The 24,736-nt window shown below is 47.9% G+C and overlaps 1 protein-coding gene across 2 annotated transcripts in view; it reads right to left on the reverse strand.

Moving 5' to 3' along the window:
* The window catches only part of PDLIM1 (PDZ and LIM domain 1), a 91,317-nt gene extending 78,717 nt beyond the window's left edge, over positions 1-12,600 (reverse strand). For both annotated transcript variants that reach the window (XM_032432410.1, XM_032432411.1), the window contains exon 1: positions 12,430-12,600. In XM_032432410.1, the coding sequence (XP_032288301.1) occupies positions 12,430-12,525 (96 nt within the window). In that variant the 5' untranslated portion in view covers positions 12,526-12,600. The remainder of the gene's footprint in view (positions 1-12,429) is intronic.
* Between the last annotated feature and the right edge of the window lie 12,136 nt (positions 12,601-24,736).

Consider the following 24,736-nt stretch of genomic DNA (forward strand, 5'->3'; position numbering starts at 1 on the left):
CGTGACCACCCACAAAACTAAAATGATGAGACAAGGGTGGAGTGGGGAGGGAAAAGCTTGAGAAAATAGAAACAGAAGTTTCTTCTCCTTTCATATGCTCAGCTGCTAAGAACTCTGGAATTTCCAGCATTGGTTCAAACTGTCTTGTGCGAGAGGCATTTCTGTTAAGTACATCCCGGCATGTCCTGGACAAGCTAGAACCAGCCTTAAGAGTCCCAAGCCTGAGTAACCGAGGCCTGGCCATCCCACTTTTTGGTCTGATTTTTTTTTTTTTTTTAAGCCAAACGTATGGGAAGCCAAAGGAAATCTCAGAAAGTTACAAGACAATATGATCTGCTGGGACTCTGATGGAATCTCACAGAAACAGATTAAGTTCACATTCTCTGAGCCATCTACTTTTGGATTAAAAAAATGGGATTTAAACAATACTAAAGCCCTTTCCCATACAATCTCCCATTTGACGACCTCACCACCAACATATAAGATAACGTCACAGATGAGGAAATTGAGATTCAGAGAAGCAGTGACTGATTCAAGTTCTCAGAGCTAAAGGCTTGAGCCTGAACTTGAAACCATACCCCCTCATTCCAAATCCCATCCCCTTTCTGTTACCAAGAGGCCACAAGCAGATGCTCCCAACCTAACTGCCAGAGCCAAAGAGAAATCCAGATCTAAGGCTACTCCTCTGCATCCCCGCATTGGCCTTCTGCACAAGGAACTCTTGTCACCACCCCTGCCACAGACTGGGTGTGTCGTTCCCCCCACCCGCCCCAGGACAATCATCTCAACAGCTCTGTACCGGGCAAGGCCCTGTAACCCCACCTTGTTAAAATACCCAAATCAGAACATGGCCCTGGAAGGGGCCTCAGGGAGAAGACCCCTGCTTCTCCAACACTGGTTCGTCCCCATCCTCAACAGGGGCGCCAATCCTCACGACACACTCACTGTTCATCACAATCATAATCGTAATCACAGCCGTCAGTTACTAAGCACTTCTTATGTGCCGGGCACAGTTTAAGTACCTGGCGAGGCTCCCTGGACCCGTCCTCATGCAGTGCTAGTGATGATCTGCATCGCTGCAGAGGAGGGAGTGAAGGAACAGGGGTCAGAGCCATTTGCAGGCAGCTACACAGCTGGTGGGCTCTGGAGCCCACCCACTTAACCCAGTGTCCCACACTGTCTGTTCTAATTTCCTCCCGATCATCAAATTCCATTAGAACCAGCTCATAATGGAGTCAGCTTCAACGTCTAAAAAAGAAATCCCATACGCTCCTCCAGAGAAACAGATCCATGAGCTCAAGGGACATCCTCCAAAACCCACTTCCGGCTTTCTTCCCCAGAGACCATATAACACAATTCTTGCTGCATGAGAACCATGGGGTTATAGGCACAACGACTTCCACCGCTGAACAACCTGCCGTTACCTGCAGAATTCACTTCCACCTCTCTTGCCCTTCGGCCCTCCCAAGGCACACACTTTGCTCAGAGGCCAGCCCGTACAACCACCCGATACTGCAAGGTCCTAATGCATCTTTTTTTATTTTTTTTTAAAGATTTTATTTATTTATTTATTTGAGAGAGAGAGAATGAGAGACAGAGAGCACGAGAGGGAAGAGGGTCAGAGGGAGAAGCAGACTCCCTGCTGAGCAGGGAGCCCGATGCGGGACTCGATCCCAGGACTCCAGGATCATGACCTGAGCCGAAGGCAGTCGCTTAACCAACTGAGCCACCCAGGCGCCCTGGTCCTAATGCATCTTTACAGCCTTCCGGCCAGACTCCTGAGAACACAAAGTTTTTGAGGAGTTTAATTTCACTTCTAAACGGTGCAGAATAGGACTATGATGTAGCTCTCCCACTTCCTTCAATTTACGGCCAAATAACTAAATATATGGCTGTTAGAACTGTAGGTACTGCCCACCGCTGGCTTCCCTGTGGTAATGGCAGGTTTCTATTTTCTGCCTTCTCTGCTCCCATTTTCTCTTTCTCCTTCATTCGTTCATCAGTCGTTCCTTAAATACATCCTGAAAGAGAGTGTAGTGCGTTAAGATGTGGCTTCTGAAGTCAGACGGCCAGGGTTCGAGTCCTGTCTCTGCCACCTGTGAGCTAAGTGTCCTTGGGCAGGATATGCCCCCTCTTCTCATCTAGGACACAGGGGGGATAACAGTCCTGACATCGGATGGCTGTTACGAGGATTACATAAAATGATTCAGGCAGAGCACACTGTCAAGCTCCAGGAATACGAGCTACTGTCTGTAAGATTCTGGGAACCACATGAGGCACTGGGATACAGGTCTGAAAAGGATGGTGCCTACCATCAAGGTGCTCACAATCTCCTGGGGGCGACAGGCATGTACCATAGCTGGTGCGTGCTGGGCTAGCCAGGAAGCAAGAGGCCATGGGAGCCTCAAGATGGAATCAGGGAAGACTCCCAAGAGGAGGTGTTGCTTAAAACTGTGTAAAGGTGCTACAAGAGGTGGGAAAGAGCGCGCCAAGTTACAGGAACGGCATGTGGGTGGGCATGGGTGAAGGTGAAGCACAGCAAGTACAAAGAGAGAAAGGGGTTGAGGCTGGAGGTGTTCACACAGACCCGGAGACCGGGTAAGAACCCTGTTATTCTCTAAAAAGATTGTACTTAGACAAACAAAGGAAAACTTGCCAATATTTACATATTGGTAAATTTCACACAAACACTTACATCCTCAGCCTCTTGTGAAAAACCTGGCAGTTCTGGACCTAAGCAATCGGCACTGGCTGAGGAGCCTCTGCCCTCTTAGATACGATAAGGCATCGGCTCTCTCTTCATTTAGCACAGCCCCCACCTCGCTCGACTGCCCAGGACACAGGAACGTTGCTGTACCAGATGCCATCGATCATCAGAAAATTCGTAGCTCAATGTAGTGTGCAATTACAGAAACCACCAACCACTCCTGCAGCTATTAATTTAATTTTCTGACTACCTCACCCTCGAGCCAAAACTCATTTGTGTTGCCTCCTGACCCCTTCACGCCAATGTGTCTGGCTTAGTTTGAAAGGTATGTAAAGCAAAATTAAAAGTAGAAATGTTTTATGACTAGGATCATGAGACACCCTGGTTTGCCCAGGACACTCACCTATTTTCCCAGCTTCATTAGGAAAAGCACCCCATTTCACTTTTACCAGTGTTCCAGTCTGGATGATAAATTGAATTATCGTCCTTTCGACAGAGAAGGGATTTTCACCAAATATTTGTCAATTAGTTTAAACAGTTTTGAGGCAGAGCCTTTTTTCCCTAAGGGGAAAACTGTCTCTACTCAGAAGGTTCTGTTACCTGTGGACAGGAATATAGGGCAATTTCCTGAATGTCCAGAGAACACTGTTACCCTTGCCCCTTGGAATTGGCATCTACGCTTCAGGCCAGAAACGGACCCAGCTCACCATTAACTCAGGAGAACTCTGGTATTTGCAAGGATGAGGCAACTGTTCCCAAGCAGGTCAGTCATCAGATCCCCTGAGGTTTTTAAAAATATGAATAGATCTCCACACCCCACCTCAGATCTGAAGCTTTCTCCCTGAATGAAGTTATAAGGTAAACAAAAATACTTAGACTCTAAAATCTTAGCTCCTCCAGAAACAACCTCAAGGGCTTACATTTCTATTAAGAGATGTAGAAGGCCCTTGAAAGAAACATCCATTAGAATAGTCTTTCTCTATCTCTAACCAAAACAGAGTAAAAAAAAAAAAAAAAAAGTATATATATATATATATATATATCCCCTATCATGTTGGTCAACATCCTTGAAGGTGATATGCAAACTGCATACTGTAAAAGTAATTTCATTCCAGATGTTAAATCACTCAACATGGTTGCCATTTTGCCTTGGCCAGAACCCTTACAACTCAATGTGGGGTGCCATTACAGAAACCACCTGATTTAAAGGTCCTGGCACATCTCTTTCCTTTACTATGTTCCAATTTTTAAAAAAATCTTATTATGTGTGTTTTTGCATTGAAATATTGTAAATACATGTTGTAAATCACCTTAAATTCTTCTTACAAGTAGGTGAGATGGCATAAATAATGATCTAATTCAGCATTTATATAAAACAAGACTGGTATAAGGTAAGTTGGAATTCAAGTTCAATCTCTATGCCATGTGTCTTTAGGGTCAACCTTCATTGATTTAATGGCCATATCAAAGTAGAACATAAATTTAAAAGATTCTGCATTGGGCAACACAGCAGCATCCAACCCTGCAATATGCCATTTTAGATGTGGAATTTTTAACTCTCTCGAGTCAGACTTTTGACTCCATTTGTTTTTTAAAGCTAGAGTATAGCCACAGAAGCTGTATGAGCTTATACAGGTTCGCCTGAAAATCCCCAAGAATGTTTCAAAATGGTCTTGGTTACTCTATAACCATTTAATCAACGAAACAAAGCAATACAGTAGGGTTCAGGAGCTTGTAGACGAGCTGTGCCAAAATCCAGCTTTGCTTCCCGCTCAGTGTCAAAGGAAGCTACTCACACTAAGGAATGGCAGTCGAAGTGACTGCTCTCCTAGTCTGAAAGACCACACATCATTTCTTAGGGAGGAATATACTTAAAAATGAGTTAAAAAAAATAGAATACCCTAATTTGTCAAGAAATCACCAAATCTCTCAAACAAGCCCTTATGGACCCCATGTGTTTTGTTTTGTTTTTAAAGATTTTTTTTTTTTTTTTTATTTGACAGGGAGAGACACAGTGAGAGAGGGAACACAAGCAGGGGGAGTGGGAGAGGGAGAAGCAGGCTTCCCGCTGAGCAGGGAGCCCGATGTGGGGCTTGATCCCAGGACCCTGGGATCATGACCTGAGCCGAAGACAGACACTTAACGACTGAGCCACCCAGGCGCCCCTAAAGATTTTTAAGTAATCTCTACACCCAACATGGGACTCGAACTCACAACCCCGAGATCAAGAGTCACATGCTCTACCGACTAAGCCAGCTGGGCACAACCCCCGCCCCCTGCCATGTGTTTTTAAATCACTTCAAGAATTACCACCCATAACCCAAAGCCTAACCATTGACTAGACACGCAACCTTGGGCAAGTTGCTCTCTACACCTCAGTTTCTTCATTTATCAAATGAAATTTATAATAGCATCAACCTCATTAGGTTGTTGGGAGGAGGAGAATTTAGAACAGTGTCTGGCACGTAATAAGCACTCAATGCACAGCAGATCACCACCGGTATTTTTTTAATAGTTCCACTGCATCCTGATGCCTTCTAGGTGTTGGCCACAGCGCTAGGCTGTCTCTGCACATCCTCTTAATCCTCACCACAACCTCTGAAGACAAGTACTATTATCCCTACCCCACCAGTGAGGGCGCTGACACAGAGCTAAGGAATGGACAAGACAGAGTGTGATTCTGAGACTGCATCTCCCCAGGGCACCAAGATGTCTTTAACTCTTTATCTGCTGCAGTAAAAATAAGGCAGAAAGTACAAAACAATGACATCCACGTTGACATGTAAGTTACTATGATATGGTACTTCGATATTAAAAGTTACATGAGTGGGGAAAGAAGTCTGAAAAGTTTTGCAGCAAACTGTTGGCAGTGTTTACCTCTGGGAAGGAGGACTGGGGAAGCTCTTACGGTATGCCTTCCACATTTTTATGTTGATTTTTTTGTAACAAGCATGAGGGTTTTTATGGAAACTTTTAATTGAAGTATAACACGCATACAGAAAAGTGTACAAATCATAAATACGCGGCTGGACAGATTCGCACACAGGGAGAACACCCGTGAACCCAGCACTAGATAAAGAAACACAACTGAACTTCCAAAGGCCCTTCCTGTCTCCTTCCCTTCACTAACCTCTGACCCTGACTTCTAACACATGGGTTAATTTTGCCTGATTAATTTTATATAAGTGGAATCACATAGTATTTACCCTTTTCCACCTGGCTTCTTTCTCTCGACACAGCATGTGTCTGTCTCATTCATGTCATTTGCATAGTTGCAATTCCTGCTGGTGTCTTATATCCCATAACTACACTACCATTTATTTATCCACTCTACTGTTGTTAGACACGGAAATTATTTGATTTTGGGGCTATTGTGAATAATGCTGCTTTGGAAACTCTTGACATGTCTTTTGGTGCCCATATGGACACATTTCTACGGAGTATTTAACTAGCAGAATTGTTGGTCATAGGGTATGGGTATGTTCAGCTTTAGAAGCGTATTTTTTATAATCTGTTTTAAAAAGAAACGGACATAAATCATTGCAGCACCATCTGAATTTGATCCATCTGTAAGCCTTTCAGACATCTTTATCTTCCATAGGTCATACCTGTGTCCTTGATGTCTCATGTGATATATGAGTAGTCATATATATAAAAGTTGGGTCCTGAGTCCTTGGTCAAGAACCCGCGCTCCTTCAAGACCACAGTGTTATTCAGGAAATCATTCTTAATGTTTACGGCATTTACCAAGAAGGCGGTGTACCACATCCATGAAAGTACACTGCAGGCCTGAGCATTCCAGTTCACCCACAATAAGGCTAACAGCAAAGTCAACAATCACACAGGGCGTAAGTGCCATACAAAAACTACTTTCTTTTCCCTTCAGCTTTCATGGGTGCACTTCATTTTGGCCTTGGCTTGGCTGCCACTTTCCAGTCCCATCACCAGCTGGGCAAGCTGGATCTGTCTATCCCTAGTCATCTGCATTTGACCCAAAAATTGCCCCCAAATCCCCTCCGACCCAAACCGGCAGCCTTCTCTCTAATCCTCCAAATCCTCTGTGCTTCTGTTCTCCACTGTCCATGTGGGCATGGAATCCCACAGCTGGACCGTCAATTCTTGCAGGTGGGGCCATGGCTTCTGGCTTTGCAGGGGAGTAGGGAGGGGAGGTGCTGCTCCCTGGGATGCTCTGAGCTCCAGGAGCACTCGGGCGGAGGCCACAGGGCAACTGGAAGGCCCCCACAGCCAACCCTCATGGGTACAGCAGGCTCTGAGGCAAGGAACCCAAGAGGGTCCCCGCTACCCCTCATATCGTCCCTGTACCATTAGCATTTCCTGGAGCTGAGCTGTGTGCCACGATTACCACCAATGAAATACAGACAGTCAGGGATTATCAAGAGGCAGAAGAGAGTGGTTAAAGCTGGCCTGGGGTCCAGTCTGTCTCATTTCCAATCAGCTCTGCAATTTACTGAGTGTCCTGTGTATCTGTGTCATGGGTTGTGGGGAACACAGAAGATAACGCAAGTGCACACGTAGCCCAGAGTGAGCATTCAAGAAATGTTAACTGCTATTAAAGTGGTTATTAGGAAATAGAGATTAAGGCCATGGGCTTTGAAGCCAGACCAGCCAGCCGAATTCCAGCTCCATCACTTACTACTGTATGAAGCAGGCCAAGTACTGAACACTTCCATCCCTCAGCTTCCTCAACTGCAAAATGGGTGTCTTAATTAGATCTGCTTCACAAGATACGTGTAAGGATTACTGAGGGAATATATTAAGCACGTAGAACAGTGCCTGGCATAAAAAAAAAGTCCTATATACATTTTAACTATGGTCATTATCACAAGCTGGTCAAATAAATATTTCTTGCACAATCTTTCAAGTGTAAACTGAGGCTCCTGTGATTAACACAAGAGTCATCTTAACACATATTCACAGATGAATAACAACACACATTCATCTGAAAACATTTCTGAATTCCTAATACGTTTTCTTAATCAACTCATAGTTGAAGGTACAACCAATGCCTTTGTGCCTAATGCTGGAACACTTTTTAACAACAAAGAGTAGGCCCTCATATCAAAGGGTACAAAACCAGCGGGTCTGCTTGTTTATTATTTTATCTTTACAGAGAAGCGGCCCCTAGAGAAGGTGCGCAACTTGCCCAGGGTCCCCCAGGGTGGTGCTCGGGACTGCAGGGGAGCTCAGCTTGAGTCCCTGCCCTGGACCTCTTACCAGGCACCATACAGATGTTCTAGCAGCTTCCCCAGGCTTTCCTCTGACACACACTAAAATCAAATCATCCTTTAAAAATTAATTTTCTGTCCTAGCCACTTTTGCTCATTTTTAACTAATTTCTACCCTTTCCTTTATAAGGAAGTAGTTCAGACAATGAAAAACTATGTAAATTCAAACAAATTACCTAACCTATGGGCACCGGAGCTTCCCCTCTGTAAAAGGCAAAGAATAGGAGCTTTCCTCTCCCGAGAGCAAGGGGATGGGAGCACAGCTTGGAAGCCAGTCCCAGCCTGCTCCCTGCACAAGAGCGACTGTTCGCTGCTTTTCCAAGTCCTGATCAGCTGAGGAGAGTGTGACCTCAGCGGTTAGGTGATAATCTCCTCTTGGTCATCTGCCTTGCTACAATCCCCTGAAAGCCATTCTTCTCCCCTCTCCTCCTCAAAGACAAACCCTGGCATCCAGGAGGCTGAGTAAGGGGAGAGTATTTGATCAGAAGGTCCCAACACAGCTCGGTGGATTTCATACCAGCAGGCTCAAGCATTCACTTAAGTGCTATTCCACAGGCACCCACATTGGGCGTAGAGAGTACTTAAAAAAAAAGATTGGAAGCACTTAAGTGCTATTCCCTTTGATTGACCCTCTTCCTCCTTTCTCTGTGGATCAACCTCGATCAGTTGGAGCCGCTAATACTTCCCAGGTGGGGGAGTGCAGGGCAAGGGCTATTAATGCATAACGAGCCTTTATGGACGCTTCTTGCCTTTCACAATTTGGCAGGCAGGCCCTCCTCTTTCCACCTTTAGGACATGATAGAAATCTACTTGGATCTGAAAAATAACACTCTTAAAAATCAGAAAAGAACCCCTGGCTACAAAGTATCCATTATTAAGCTTAGCTTAGGATACCTGAGCAAAGGGCACAGCATTCCCCATAAAACCACACTGCTCTTAGCAAAGGCTTACTCAAGAGGCAAATGACAGCTTCTCCCACCAAGAGCACCCCCTTATCTCTGGCCCCACCCCTTCCTGTCTTTTGTCAGTTGCTGGGAGAGAAAAACAGTCAACATAAATTGAGCAGCAATTTTGGCCTGGGTGTGGATTCTCTGAAGGCTTCCCTTGAAAGCAACTAGAGGAAATAAGAAATTGATATGGGAAAAAAAAAAACCACACCAAAAACTCAAGGAGATGAACAACTGTAGATTTGGAGCAAGAAGTGACAGAGAAAAAAATCTCAGGGGACAGAGGCAAATGTGTGGCTAGATCGTCAGGGAGTCCGAGGTAGGGGTCTTAAGTGAGAAACTGGGAAAAGGAAGAAAGTTGGTTTATGTCCATTTAAAGCTGAAAACCTGGATTGAAATTTAATCACAATAGCACACATGAGAACAATGAGAAGTGAAAGCAGCTCTTCTCACACACACAACATATGCCCTATAGGATTCTGCTCAGAAACAGGTAAAATTAGGCTATGGTGTTCAGGATGCATATTTAGGTAGTAAAACTATAAAGAAAAACAAGGAGACTGATTATCATAAGTCAGGGTAAGATTATGTCTGGTGCGCTTGTTCTATTTATTATTGGGGTGCTGGCAATGTTCTATCTGGGTGGGGGATCGTACAGGTATTTATTTTATAATTATTTGCTTTGCATCTATATTTTACAACTTTTTTATTTCAAAAAAGAAACAATTTGGGGCGCCTGGGTGGCTCAGTCGTTAGGTGTCTGCCTTCGGCTCAGGTCATGATCCCAGGGTCCTGGGATCGAGCCCAGCGTCGGGCTCCCTGCTCGGCGGGAAGCCTGCTTCTCCCTCTCCCACTCCCCCTGCTTGTGTTCCCTCTCTTCGCTGTGTCTCTGTCAAATAAATAAAATCTTTAAAAAAAAAAAAAAAGAAACAATCTCAAGTACACAAGATTACAGTGAGATTCAGGAACTTTAGCAGTTTAACGAAAGACTAGAGCCAACGCCATAATAATTCACGCAAGAGAAAGCAAACATAGTTACTTAAATGAAAAGCACTCCTCTCCCCTAATTTTATCGTTTGCTTTGGTGTGGAGACTCAAAGTCTACATATATAAAACCATACTAGAAAGTGTATCTACCCAAAATGATAAATGAAGCACACCTACCAACCAGGTGTGTATCTCTTTGTCACTGCTCCTATCTCCTCACTCCTGTTCACTGTTTCCAGAGCACTCTGATGTTCCTCACCTCGCAGCCAGTGGTTGGGGTTACCCCCATACCAGAGACAGAGGAGGGAGCCTCAGACAGTAGAAAGCTCACCCCCGGGTACAGCTCAAGCAGCAGAAACCAGACCACCATCAGATCCCAACGACCACCGCAGGCCCCTTTATGACCACTTTCCCAACCCCAGGAGGTGAGGAGGCACACGTTCTTTCCATGTAGAAATAATGAGATGAAGAAACAAGTGAACTACCTTGAGCATGAGAATGTCACCTCTGAGGCACTTTCACTTTTCAATTAAAGCAACTGCCAAGGGCATTATAAAGATTAGCTTCCCTCACTAGACCATGAGCACCTTGAAAACGGAGCTGTGTCCTCTCATATCTGGGACCCCATGGCGCTGCACAATATATGCTCATTAAACATGTGCAGGTAAGGCAATGAAGAAATATACGAAGGTACAAACCAGTGATTTTAGTGTTGTGGTTTCCACGCCACGTTGTCATTCCTGCACAGTGCCACTTGCACGGACTTTTTAAAGCCGTTAAAATGATGGGCGGTAACTGCCCTTTTAACAGATTGGCCGTATATCCTCCACTTCTTAAAAAAGGGTTTCATGTCATATGTAAATTCAGAAGTGGAAAGGGCTGACAGGTTAATTATAGACACAAAGAGCAAGGACAAATGGACTATGAGGTAAGCGAGTCTACATGTGCCTTCCTTGGACAAGCATGTATTAATAAGCCTGCAAACATTTTCTGGGGACGGCCAGGTTCAGCTGTGTGCCAAGCCTGGGGAAGGCACAGTATCTACACTTAAAGAATTTGGCTGGTGGGTGGGAAGACAGCATGTACCTGCAAGAAGAATCAAAGAAGTCCCCTCAGGACAGCACGTGGAAAGAGATGGGGAACAGGGCCTAAAAACTGAGGCACCTGCCCCTTTCCGGGATGCGATGGTCAGAGAAGACCTCCTCACTGGGCTAGACCCACCTGGAAGGAAATGTGGCTAGGACCGTGGACGGCTGAGAAACCAAGCAGAGGCCCCCACTCCTTTGCCTCCTGCACCTCCCACCATATTCCTTCAGCTACTGGAGGCTGGGATTTCAGTAAAAAAGCAAACAAAACAAAACCCCATAGGGATCTTCCCCTTCTCTCTCCCTCCTCCCCACTAAGAACAAAGAGATGTTCAGATGGCTGAGGAGGCAAGTTTAGGGTCAGCTTCAGCAAGCAGATGGCCCCAAGAGTGGAACACCAGGCCTCTAGGCAGGGCGTGGACACCAGAGAATGCTTTGTGCTCCCCCTTTTCATTAAGTCGGAAAATATTTATTGGCCGCCTTCTAGGTGCAGGCAGTGAATAGGGCAACTCCCACTGGGACTTTACAGTTAGTCTAGACGAGATGACCAAAGCCTGGGCCTCCAAACCCTGAGTCTGAGTCTCCCTGGGGTTTCTGACTTATTTGGGGGTAACGGGCCTGGTGATCTCCGATTGATCTTGAGCCTTCCCAAAGAAAGGAGGCCCGTCTAAAAAGTTTTCAAGTAGCACTCTCCCCGCCCCCCACCGACGCCACGCAAAGTAGGAACCCCTCCCCACCCAGTATCCCTGGGGAAAGGCGGCTTGTTGGGTTGATATTCTGGGAACGCCAGGCAGAAATATGGCATGGCCACCTTCTGCAGGAGGAGGGGAATGTCCAAGAGGGTTTATTTGGCCCTGTTTGTTTCAAAAATCCGGCCTTTTCTCCAAAACGTATGAGGGAGGTGAGACCTGGTCATGGCGTAAATCCAAGGAGTGGAAAACTAGTTGTATCGGAAATTCATCACACCTGGCCCGGGGAAACATGCCACCGACTCCACCCCTCTTCCAGGTCTTTCCAGCTGCTTCCAATCTACTTTACGCCCCTCGGCGACTTGTGAAGAACCGGGAAGTGATACCCTCCAGAGTGCGGGATCTGCGGGGACTCTCCTGCCCTCGCGGGGTGACGAAGCGCGTCCCCACGCCGGGCAGCGCCTCCGTGGCGAACGTACGCAAACTGCTCCCTCTTTCGCGCGCGGACACCGGGACTGCGCGCCCGGCCGCCGCCCGCTCGCCTCGCCCCGGGCCGCCGCGGCGAAGGGGCTGCGGGCCCGAGACGCACCGGGAGCGCTCGCCGCAAGGCGCACCTGGACGCGCCCGGCCGTGCCAGCTCGGGCCCGGGCTCCCTAACCGCCGTCTCCGGCAGCGCCCGCGGGGCCCCGGCCCCCCCAGATCCCCTGCTGGCACGCCGCTCCCCAGCCCGGGTGCGCCCCGATCCCTGCGCGTCCCGACCGCTCTTACCCGGGAAATGGCCAGGGGTTGCTCGAAGTCCTTGCCCCCCACGAGGCGGAAGCCCCATGGTCCCGGGCCCTGGAGGACTATCTGCTGGGTGGTCATGGCGAAGCGACCCGCGGGGACAGACGGGACAGACGGCGGAGCGCTGTCGGAGAAAGAGCGCGCGGCGCGGGCCCGGGAGCCTGGGGCTGGCGGGAGGAGGGAGCGCGCGGGGGCGGGGGCGGCTCCGCCCCGGCCGCGCCGCCCCGCCCGCCCCGCCCGACCTCCCGCCGGCCGACCGCCTGTCCCCGCCCGGCGCGCCCGCACAGGGGGCGGGGTGGGGGCCCGGGTCCCCGCAGCCCGGCCCCAGCGCCGTCTCCCGCCCGCCCCCTTCCCCGCGCCTGCCGCCGCCGCTCGCAGCCCCGCCGTGGGTGCTAGGTGAGAGCCGAGCAGGTTCCGGCACCCCGCCGCGGAGACAAAGCCCGGCTCAGCGCTTTGGAAAACGAGTTTGGAAGTGCCGTGCTAACTCAACCCTCTGAGGTCAACTGCATTTTCACCTTTGCTGCTTGTAAAAGAGAATGATGTTAAAAGGTGCTTTCGAATGATCTCATTTGATGCGATGTAGCAGTCAGGGCATTTAGCCCCATTTTACAGATGAAGTAACTGAGCCGGCCTGAGTTAGAAGACTTGCCAGAGGCCACACAGCTGGTCAGTGATGTAACAGTACCACTGCCCGGGCTCCCCGTGCTAGAGAACCTCATACTGGAACTTTTCTAATGCTAATGAGACCATCAAACGGTGTTAGAATCCGACTTCAAAACTTTCCTAGAAACCTTTCCTCCAGGCTGCAGTTCGCTGTAGGTTCTGACCGTCCCAACAGGTCAGACCTCAAGTCTGGGACGGGCTAAGAGCTAAGTGCATGGAAAGACCCCTGGGTTGAGGACAAAACCCTGAGTTCCCAGCTTGCTACCAGCTTTGTAACTGGGCTCCTTGCCATCCTGGCCTGAGTGCATTCTCCACGCCAGACGTCCCCCGCTGTCCCGAGTCTCCACTCCACTCAAGTAAAACTGAAGTCCTTAAAATGCTTATAGGGCCACCCACAGAATGGCCCAACTCCCTCTCTGACCTCATATCCTCCTGCTGCCCCCCACCCCACACTGGCCTGGCTCCTGCATCAGGGCCTCCCCGCAGGGCCTCTGTCTGGAATGCTCCTCTCCCAGCCATCCATGGCTTTCTCTTTGTTCAGATGTCATCATACCAGTGAGACCATTTCTGAGCACTCTATTTAAAACCTTCTCTCTCGACTGCCCTCTCGCCTTCCCTACATTATTTTTCTCCACTGTATTTATCACCATGTGACATACTTAATATTTTACTTATTGTTTGTCCCATCCCCACCCCTAAGCATCAGTTCCATGAGGGTAGCAGTATTTCACTGTTTTGATGTATCCCAGGGCCTAGAATAGTGCCTGGCACATTAGTATCTAACAGATGCAGTACATTGGCCACCCTTAATATGCACATACCCTCTCTGGGGTCTAGCTTCTTCATAGATTTCTTGGCACTCATTCATACTGGCACCCGGGCCCTAGCACGGTGCTTGACACAGAGCACAAGCTCAGTGCATTTGTTAAAAGCAGAGCTCTGAGGGGCGCCTGGGTGGCTCAGATGGTTAAGTGTCTGCCTTCAGCTCAGGTCATGATCCCAGGGTCCTGGGATCGAGCCCCACATCGGGCTCCCTGCTCAGCAGGGAGTCTGCTTCTCCCTCTTCCTCTGCCTCTCCCCACTGCTCCTGCTCTCTCTCTCTCTGTCTCAAATGAATTAAAAAAAAAAAAAAAAAAAAGCAGAACTCTGTCTCCTTGTGATCCTGGCATACCTACTGAGAAGTCCTCTGCACAGACGTACACATAAACGGATCACCTTACTTGTCCAATTGTGTCACAGCGCAAATGCGTATGTCTGGGAAGGGTTTGCTTGTTTATAGAAATCAAAGTGGCTTTATGTTATCTACACATCCCTCTCACTCCCTTGCATCCTGACATTCTTTCTTGAATCTGAGAAAAAGGAATGGGGGTACAGCCAGGAACCAGCCACCTGCTTCATCAAAGCCAAAGATACACCCTCTTTGATTAGATTCTGTTGATTAGAGAACATGTTAGTGTTTCGAGTCCCTGCAGAATTTGGGGGAATTGCTAAATTCTGCGTCTGCCCTTCGATGTGCAGCAGTTTTGAATATTTTGTGCCCTAGGAGGAAAAAAAGGTTGAAAGCCACCGCTTCTGTGCCCCCAAGGCTGGGGCTGCCTCTCATCATCCCCAGGTGTCCTGCTAGCACGAACCTGATACTTCATAGGTGCCAATCAGTGCTTATTCTATATAATATTCTTTCCAAATATAGGACACTAGTACTTCTGTGAGGACTTGGGAGTCCTCAAGTTGCTGCATTTAGCTGTTAAATGTTCTCAGTTGTAGTCTGGCTTTCCATAGCAAGAGCTATAAAACAGTCAACACTTTGACCTGGTCATCCCCTTTCTGGGCACTGATTCCAAGGACATAACTTAAAAGAAGAAAAAAGCTATATGTACAAAGATATTTATAGCCACATTATTTATAATGACAAAAAATTGGAATCGAGCAATAACAGAAAAGTGGCTAAATATGGTATGGCCATGAGGGAATAGTATACAGCATGAAAACGAGAACAGTGAAGACTAGGAGCAGTCAGGGAAATGTGCTTTCAAAATAGGTAAAAAAGAGTTTACAAAATTACTTGTAAACCCAATAGCATGATGTATAAACAAAATTATTGGTAAATGTTATATTAAAAAATAAAAAACTCATCTACCTGTTGTTAAAAATTAGGAGAAAATACAAAAACTAACTTTGTATTGGGGGATGGAACTGGGGAAATATTTAAAAGATCATTTCCTCTAATGATGATGTAAAGTTTTCAAAATAAAAATCAAGGTCCTTAGATGGAGACTAAATGCTAGTCTTTGTGTGGGGGCTAGGGACCTCATCTTCTAAATTTTTGATCTCTCTTCCTGTCCCCCAGAAGGAGCTCTGAGCTGGGAACACAGCTTGTACTCAGAAAATAACACCCCCCCCCCCCCCCCCCACCGACCGCTCTTACCCCAAATGCAAGCAACCTTGTCTTATCTTAAATACTATTACTATTTATCTATACACTCCAGTTCCCTCAGACTCTTGACTCCTGCCCAGTCCTAGGTGAATGGCCTTAAGCAATCTCTCTGAAATTCAGTTGCCTTGTTATTATTATTATTATTGTGCATTCCATAAAAGTTTGTGGACTTAAACAGTCTCCATCAAATATCTGGGGAGCGGAGGAGGGGGACTGGACTGCAGGAGAATTCAGGAGAAATGGAATCAAGGAGGGTAGAAAAAAGTGGTCCAGGATATCAGGGGGGAGAGTGGGCCTTCTCAGCTCTCCATTTCACAATGTGGACAGGGTAGAAGGCAACTGCTGGTGGGTTCCCCCAGCCTGGCTTCTGCGGACCTAGCAACCCCCACCCAGAGTGCCACCTCTAGGACCCTCCAGAGCCATTATGCAGACTCTGCTTCCTGGAAAAACAGCTCCCTTTCTTAATGGCTGGGAGTCCAGGACTGTGCTAGACTTGACATAAGGTCTTATTTAATCTCCAGGACAAGTTTTGTACTTGGCCAGGGGACTGCAGGGCTCCCATTCCTGGAGATCACTGCTGGGACCCCTCCCCTGGGCTGAGCGTTTCCCGCCGGACAGAGAGGCGAGGGGGTGACCCCCAGACTACGGCTATGCGGGGATCTGAGGCTGGCTCTGCCCTGGGGCGAGAGAGAGCCAAAGCTCTGATGTCACCCCTGCCGGGCGCGCGGGCACACAGCGGCTCCCAAGTCCCCAAACAGGGGTGCAACTGCCTCGGGGCGCCCAAGCCAAACATATCTGAGCGACTTGCTTCTCTTTTCTTTAAAAAGAACCGAAACCCATGCTCACGGGCTTGAAAAACAAAGGCATCTGTCCCTGCCCAGTCCTATCCCACCAGTCTAGTCCCTTTTAATCCCCAGCCCCGCTCCGAGGGTCAGCGGGTCCTTTACTAGGATCCCACGCAGGGCTCGTCCCCGCGGAGCTCCAGGACCGCCTGTGGCGGAACCGGCCGGGGGGAGGTGGCCTCAGCTGTGCCAGGGACCGGCGGACAGTGAAAGGGCTCCTAATTCTCGCATTTCTCCCACTTCCTGCTCCAGCCCCGAGGGAAACCCTGAAGTGGCCGCTTGGGATTGGGCGCCTCCCGGATTCCACCCTGCACAGAGCATGCTCCGTGCACGGGCCAGAAGGACACCTAAGCAATGAACCTGGCGGCAGCCCCCTGCGGGCTGGTGAGGGTGTGGACAGGTGAGCGGAGCTGGCGGTCCGACAAGCAGCTCTTTTGTCTACCTGCCTCCTGGCTCCCTTGACAGGTGGCGCAAAAGTTATCAAAGGCAGAGAGATGCCTGGACCACTACCATTTCTCAAGCATCCCTGCATATTAAACGAAGAAGAAATTCCAAAACTGGATCACAGATAGGGGATTCATATTAACTGTTTATGTTGAAGAAGTTAAGACAAAAAGACAATGTCATATAATAGTGTTCACAAGATAATTAATGGATTAATAAACAATGTAATTTATCTGCTAATGGGAGAATTTAAAGTTGTGTGATGAACATATTTCATTGCTGTTATTGTATTTCTGTGGCTTTCCATGTAACCTCATCTAGAGAAACATCAAAAGTCTAAATTTGAGTCTTTAGCTCCCCTGGAACCACCCCTCAGTCCCCTCCCCCATGGAAGAAAGGTGGCTTGGGGTCAGAGTTACCCAACGGACCCTAGCCCAGTACCCAAACAATAAACACTGTCCTCATTACTAAACAGTGACTGTGAGTCAGAGTGTGTGCTAGAACTTGACAAACATAGTTGCATTTCATCGGGACAAGAGCCCAGTGGAATGTCACGATGCCTTTCTTACAGGAAGAAGCAGAGGCACTGAGTGACTGCCCGGATTCCCTACATGGAAGGACTTGGTCCAGCTCCTGGGAGGTGGACAGCCTTAGGCTTCCAGCCCTTTCAAGGACTGCCTCCACTGCAGAGAAGCCTTGCCCAAGGGCATGCTCAGCCCCAGGCTGCCTGTGTCATTTTGAAGGGACAAGTCTAATGGATCATTCTGGCCCCAGAGCTCCCTGTGGAATAGGTCTAGCCTGTCAGGTCTGCATGACAACTCTTAACTTCCTCTCCTCAATCCAGTTTCGCCCCCACTCCCTTGCACAGACATTGAGCCCAAGGGCCCTTCTTAAGAAACATCCTGCATGCTACATTCTGTCCCTGGGACCAGGGAATCCAGCCTGCAATAGGCCCAGAGAGGTTACGAGACTTGCCTAAAATCACTCAGTAACCAAGTAACAGGGCAGAGTCTGGGCTGGGAAAGCAGAGGAGGAGCGGTAGGGTCTGCAGAGCTTTGTAATAGAAGAGGGAGTGGCAGGAGGTTATTCAGAGGTTCGTGGATCCAAGAAAGACCCCTCAGACTCAGAATTCATGGAGTCCCCAAGGGCCAGATCTTCCTGCTTCACTGGCAAGGGCACCCACAGCCCAAGCGCCAGCAACTCAACTAGACTAGATCCTTCGGGAATGGCTCTTTGGACTTCCTCCTTGGAGGAAGTGGAATGTGCAACAAGCTTTAAAAGCATGAGCACATATAGAAGCAGTGAGGCCATACCAAGTGGCCAAAACAGGACGAGGTAGTAGGAGGGGCGGGAGATGGTCTGCTAGAGTGACATTACTGGATGACAGGCAGGCTGGAAAATTCTGCGGGGAGGGCTCTGAATGCCAGTGATCTGATGTGGTGTGCAATGGGGACAGGCAAAGGCATTTCCTTAGCCTCATCTCATTCCAACCATTCTCTCTCTCTTTCTGTGTGTGTGTGTGTGTGTGTGTGTGTGTGTGTGTGTGTGATATCCTCCCCCAAATCCATTTCCTCCTGGGGCTGGCCCATGCTGCTGGCCTGGTCTGCAGTGGCTGATACTGAAACCAACTATTTATAGCATTTGAGGACAGACAGAGTGATAGGGCCAGTTTCCATGACGCCAGGGCTCCTAGATGGTGGCTTCCTCCCTGCTGAGTCCCCACCGCCCCCTCTGTGTCCACCTCCTCTTCTATAACCTCTGACTCTCTACTTCTATGTGCTCGTTCCTTGGGCAGCATCAGGGGTGGTGCTGCTTGAGAACAGAGCAGGAGGCCAGCAAGGGATGATAATGCCACCCCACTGTCCCCCTACTCCCTGTGTTAGACCACATTCCAGGCTGAGGAGAGGTCCCAGCCGTCACCACTGGGTGATGTGACCCTGGGGTCTTTTACTCCCAAGCCTGGCCACCTAGCCTCTGCCTTCACCTCCCACCAGCTGACCGCCTGAGGTTATAAATCCCAGTGCGCATGGGGAGCAGATATAACCTACAGAGTTCTGGAGGTAAAAGAGTTCAGAAAAAAATTAAGGTGAGAAAATGAAAATAACTGCTGTCCTAGCCAGAGGTTTAGCTCCTGTTTTGGGTCCTGGAAGCAAAACGAAAAGAGAGTTCTGCCATGTGTCAGCTGTAACGATTTGGCAAGTCATGTAGCCTATTGTTTCTTTCTTCTCCTTCAGCCAACAACTATTTATTGAACACTTCCCATTTGCTGCACACTGTTCTATGTGCTAGAAAATCAATAGCAAACCAAACAGCCACAGATTGTCTCCCTTGGGAAGCTTACATTTTAGTGTAATGGACAAACAAAATAAGTAAATTATATGGTACGTTTTGTATATGTATGTTTATGTAGGTGTGCACGTGTTTAAATAAGTATTTGTATGTGTACGTGTATTTGCATGCATGTTTTCCGGCCGAACAAGTGAAGATACTCCAGAGCGGTGAGTACACCCAGCATCCTGATGTTGGTTTCTAAATACCATAAAAGGAATCCAGGATTCTCAAAGAAGTTCTAGAGCTGCAGCAGGATAGCTACCAGATTAGCCTGGGATAGCTTGTTATGCAGAAAGTAAGAAAGGGCTTGAGAAACTGGGGGGCACAGAAGCCTGTGAAAGGGGCTCTCCCTGGCCAAGTCTGAGACAATTCATTAAAATGATAAGGAATTCTCGCCTATTGGGAAAAATAAGAATCTAAAAGCCCACACAGTAGATAGATGGATAGCTAGAGAGATTAGACAGACAAAGGCAGGAAGAAAGGAAGGAAGGGGAAGGAAAGGTTCTTACTTACAGTAGAATTTTAAGTCCCAACTAGTAAATGTAGAGGGAGTACCAGAGTTTGAAAACCATCATTTTGCAGCTATCATAGTAAAGACTAAATCTGGGCACAAGTCATTGTTGAAGGCAAAATCGAGAATGAGAATGTGATGAGAAGCAGGATGTTTTATAGGTGTTTTTTGTTAAGATGTATTTATTCATTTGAGAGAGAAAGAGAAAGCATTGGAGGGGAGAGAGGGGCAGAGGGAGAGGGAAGGAGAGAGAATCGCAAGCAGATTCCACATTGAGCATGGAGCCCAACATGGGGCTTGATCCCATGACCCTGAGATCATGACCTGAGCCAAAACCAAGAGTCAGACGCTTAATGGACTGAGCCACCCAGGTGCCCCTGCATAGCCTTAAAGTATCTTCCCACAGATTGCTCATTAGATGCAAAGGGAAAAATAACAATACGTGGTAAAATCTAACACCACCTTGCCAGAAGGTCAAAATTAACATCACTGGTGACGGGCAAAAGTACACCGTGTGTGGCTCAAACATGGAATCCTGAGAAGGACACGGTATTGCTTATGTAACATGCCGGCCAGGAATGCGTAACCTGACTCTAATCACGAGGAAACATCAGACCACCCCTTTTGAAATCTAACAGGATGGGAGAGGGACTATATTCTTCAAAAATGGTAACGTCATAAAAGACAAAGTTTGTAGAAATATTCCAGATTAAAGGAGAATAAAGAGTCAGACCATCTAAATGCAATGTATCTGGGAGGACATTTGACCCTGCACTGGAGGGGAAAAATTGACGGAGGTGGGAGCTTCAAGTATTGTATCAGCGTTCAGTTCAGGGGTGGAGAACTAGATCACGGTTGTGTAAGAGAATATCCCTATCTTTAGGAAATGCACACTGAAGCATTTTGGGGTAAAGGGCCACACGTATGCAACTTATTCTCAAAAGGTTCAGGAAAAAGTTATGTGTGTGTGAGTGTGTGCTTGTGTGGCGGGGGGAGGAAGGGAGGGTGCAAATGGGATAAAATATTAACAATAGGTAAATCAAGGTAAAGGATGTATGGGGGTTCTTTGTATTGTCCTTATTCTTGGAACTTTTCTGTGATCTTGAACTGATCTCCAAATAAAATGTTTCCTTTAAAAGGAAATCATATAGAATGACACATGGTGTTACACTCTGTGGAGAAAAGTAAATATGTGTTGCAAATGTGAATAATAAAAGTGACGAGGGAGGACTTCTCCAGGATAGTGATCTTGAGCCAAGACCTGAACAGGTGAGTGAGTATGTAGCTATCTGGGGGAAGCGCATTCCAGGCGGAGGAACTAGCATGAAGAGGGGAACCAGTCTGGCACCTTCCTCAGCAAGGTGGCGGGAGGGGGGACTGGAGCAGAGTGCATGCAGGTGTAGAGGTGAGGTCAGACAAACCCGGGCACCGAGCTGGGCGGCGCCTCCTGCGTGGGTCTGCGAACCGCCGGTCTGAGGGCTTTGTGCGGTGGATTCACATGCTCTGCCTTTTGTTTCCAACACTCTGTTTGCTGTGTTGAAACAAATGGAAGAGGAGGCAAGAGCCGCAGGAGGGGAGCAGTAAGTGGGCTGTTGCAATAATCCAGGCGACAGGTGATTATCAGCGGGGACCCAGGGTGGGAGCAGAGGAGTCTGTGAGCAGCGCTGGGATTCTGGCTATATTTTAAAGCATTTGCCGCTGGGTGGGAAGTGCAGTACAGGAGGGGGGAGTCAAGGATGACTCCTGTGTTCTGGCCTGAACAGCAGCTCCAAGGATGGAATTGCCATTAACTGAAATGGGGAAGCCTGTGGGAGAAGCAGCTTTGGGGGTACACTGAGGAATTGGGTTCTGGACATATGTCAGTGTCAGATGCCGGGTAGACAGTTCCGTGGAGTGGGGCAGGCGGTTAGTTGTATGTAGGAGTCTAGGGTACCTGGGAGAAACCCAGGCAAGGGCCGGGCACATGGGGGGTGTTTAGACCCAGGAGTGGATGAGGGCACCGAGGAGTGGGACAAGAAGCAGGGGGCCAGGGGTTGGGGCAGGGAGATGAGGACGAGCTGCCGAAACAGACCCCGAAGGAGCCAGTGGTGAGGTGGGACCAGGACTGAGAGACAGTGGATCCTGGGAGCCAAGGGAAGACGGGTTCAAGAAGAAGGAGTATTCAGGTGTGTCAGGAAAGTCCAAGGAGTTGAGGACTGAGAACCGCCCATGGGATTAATGCTGTTAAAGTCATCGAAGGTCCTGACTGAAGAGCTTTGGTAGGATGGGAGCAAAATCCTAATTGGAGTGGGTTCAAGAGCCAAACAGAGCAGAAGAGCCAGAGTCAGCAGGTATACACAGCTTTCTGAGGCATTTTGCCGTAAGGGAAGGAGAGAAACGGGGTAGTCGCTGGAGGAGGAACAGGATCAGGAGAGGTTTTTCCTTAACTGGAAAGGGGAGACTGGACCTTTCTTGCAGGGTCATGGAAAGGTTTGCTGTATATAACGGACTTCATCGTTTCTAGGTAAACGGGACGCTACTGTTTCGTAGTCTCTCCCTGGCCTGACCCTGCTCTGGGCTGACCCTCCAATGCCCCCTGGATGAAAGCTCAGCTTCCTCCCTGTCATGTTCCTTTATTCAACAATTCTTGAAAGCTCTAGTCTCTCTTCCTGAGCCCCTCCCCATGTCCTCTGGCCTCTTTCTCCCATAGGTTCCCGGAAGTGCCCCCTAGTTCCACACCCCCCACTCTGGCACACCCCCTGCCTGATGGCCGCCTGCCTTGATCCCAATGCTCCATGTTAAGGAGCACCACTTTCATTCTTTGGAAACTCAAAAATACTAGAGACTATCATCTATAATTGGACTCCCAAGCTAAGGTGATGAGGGCACCTCTAAACCCACAATCATTTTGTGGGTACGAAGCAAAAGAGGTTTCAGGGAGTGGTATCAGTTGAGGGAGGGTGTAAGAGGATGAGTTCTTAGTGACAAAGAGGTAAAGACAAATCCAAGAGAAGTGCCAAGAAAGAACTGACAGGTCTTGTCAACAGCTGTATGACAATGTGCATGTGTTAAAAGCCTTAAATATGGTGTGCCCTTTGATCTTGCCATTCTGCTTCTAGGAATTTGTCTAGAAAAAAAGTAGGCATTTAAGGTACCAGAGCATGTAAAAGGTTCACCATAGAATTGTCCATAATTGCAAAATATTGGAAGCATCCTAAGTGTTAACGATAGAGGGCTGCTAGGTATATCATGGCACATTTATACCATGGAATACCATGTAATCATTAAATAAAGATATAGAGGTGAATAGGTCTTGTCAGGAAAGGTGTTTCTGGTAAGTGAGAAGAGCAGGTCACACACACACAGACACACACACACGTGTAGAACACAAAAGAGGTTATAGTTCAGTGGGAATGATTAGGTGAGTTCTGTTTTGCTTCCATAACTTTGTATTGTTTAATTTAAAAAGTAGAATAAAAGTAACATAGAAAAAAAGGGATAATATTAAAGTTAGGAAAAGAGATAAGATTGCCCAGGCAACAGATTACAGAGAGAAGCTTGGGGAACATCCACACTGAAGGAGTGAATGAAGAGGAAAAGCAGGGAAAGAATTCGAAGAACCAGTGAGGGAAAAGGCAGGAAGATCTGATGGAAGCCAAAGAACAAGTGAGCCACCAGGAATGGCTTGCTTGTGATCCTCACTGCTGGTTAGCGACCCCGGAGTCACTCCGAACTCTCTTCCACCTTGCCCAACGCCCTCTGGCAATTTCTTTACAGCGAGGAGTAGCCATGGGATCAGCTCCAGCCAATGAGATATGGGAAAATGTCTGCGGGGGTTGGGGGGTGCTTTTGGAAAAGACTTTCCTTCCTTAAGGAAAGCATGTACAGAGAAAACCTCTGTCCTGCGTTGCTCCCTGTTTCCTGCCTTCAAATGCAGTTGTATGAGGATGTGATGCTTGCAGCTGCCACGCTAGCCAGCTTGTAATCATGATAGAAAGGCCAGGGGAGTCAGATAGACTAACCCAGAGCCTGTCTTCTTTTCTGTGAGATAATGAGACACATCTGTCAGCTAAGCTGTCACATTTGGGGGCCACCTGCTATTAGAGTTGGAGTCATTCTTAATTGATAGATAATATGGAGAGTACAAAGTTCTTGGGGGGCCTCTGAGCTTTGCAGATCTATAACCCTACAGAGGGGAGCCACAGTGCAGGTGACAAAGGATTGGTGTGGTGAGGAAGTACGAGCAGCGAGGCTGGACCACACTTCGGAGAGGCTCGTGAGTGGTAGAAGATAAGATGACATGGAATCAGGGGTGCCTGGGTGGCTCAGTCGTTAAGCGTCTGCCTTCTGCTCAGGTCATGATCCCAGGGTCCTGGGATCGAGCCCCACATCGGGCTCCCTGCTCGGCGGGAAGCCTGCTTCTCCCTCTCCCACTCCCCCTGCTTGTGTTCCCTCTCTCACTCTCTCTCTCTGTCAAATAAATAAATAAAATCTTAAAAAAAAAAAAAGAAAAAGATGCCATGGAATCAGCAGGGGTACCTGAAGGTTCCTTCTGTGCCTTTGTTATCTTGGCTCTGGTAGAAGACTGAGGAAATTGACCTGTTTTTGAACTTCTAATGTTTAAGCATGTAGTAGGTGCTCATCAAATGGTTATCACTGTTAGCATTATTCCATGAGGTCATTCTTGGAGATGTTATAATCTCTAGGTAAAATTTAGATGTTCCGAGGTATACTGATCTGCAGACTCATCCTGGCTGTCTGTCCTGGCTTGGAGGCAGCGGGGTGTGATCAGTGGAAAGGACACTGGCTTTGGAGTCAGACCGAATCCAGTTACTTGCTGGATAACCTTGGGCTGAACTCCTCTGTCTCCGGTGCCTCACCTGTTAGTGGAGATCAGAATGCCTACCTTGTAGGGTTGGTATGAGAAGTAAATGAGAAAATGCATGAAAAATGCTGGTACGGAGTAGACACCAGAGGAACAGGAATGCTCTGTGTTGGGCACTGCAAGTTGCTTTTCAAACATCATGTCCTTTTCCTCCTTCCTAACAGAACCCACCTTGGGCCAGGTGTCTCCCCCTCCCAGGTGAG

Source organism: Phoca vitulina, unplaced genomic scaffold (genome assembly GCF_004348235.1).
Source record: "Phoca vitulina isolate PV1807 unplaced genomic scaffold, GSC_HSeal_1.0 scaffold48, whole genome shotgun sequence".
Classification (NCBI taxonomy): Eukaryota; Metazoa; Chordata; class Mammalia; order Carnivora; family Phocidae; genus Phoca; species Phoca vitulina.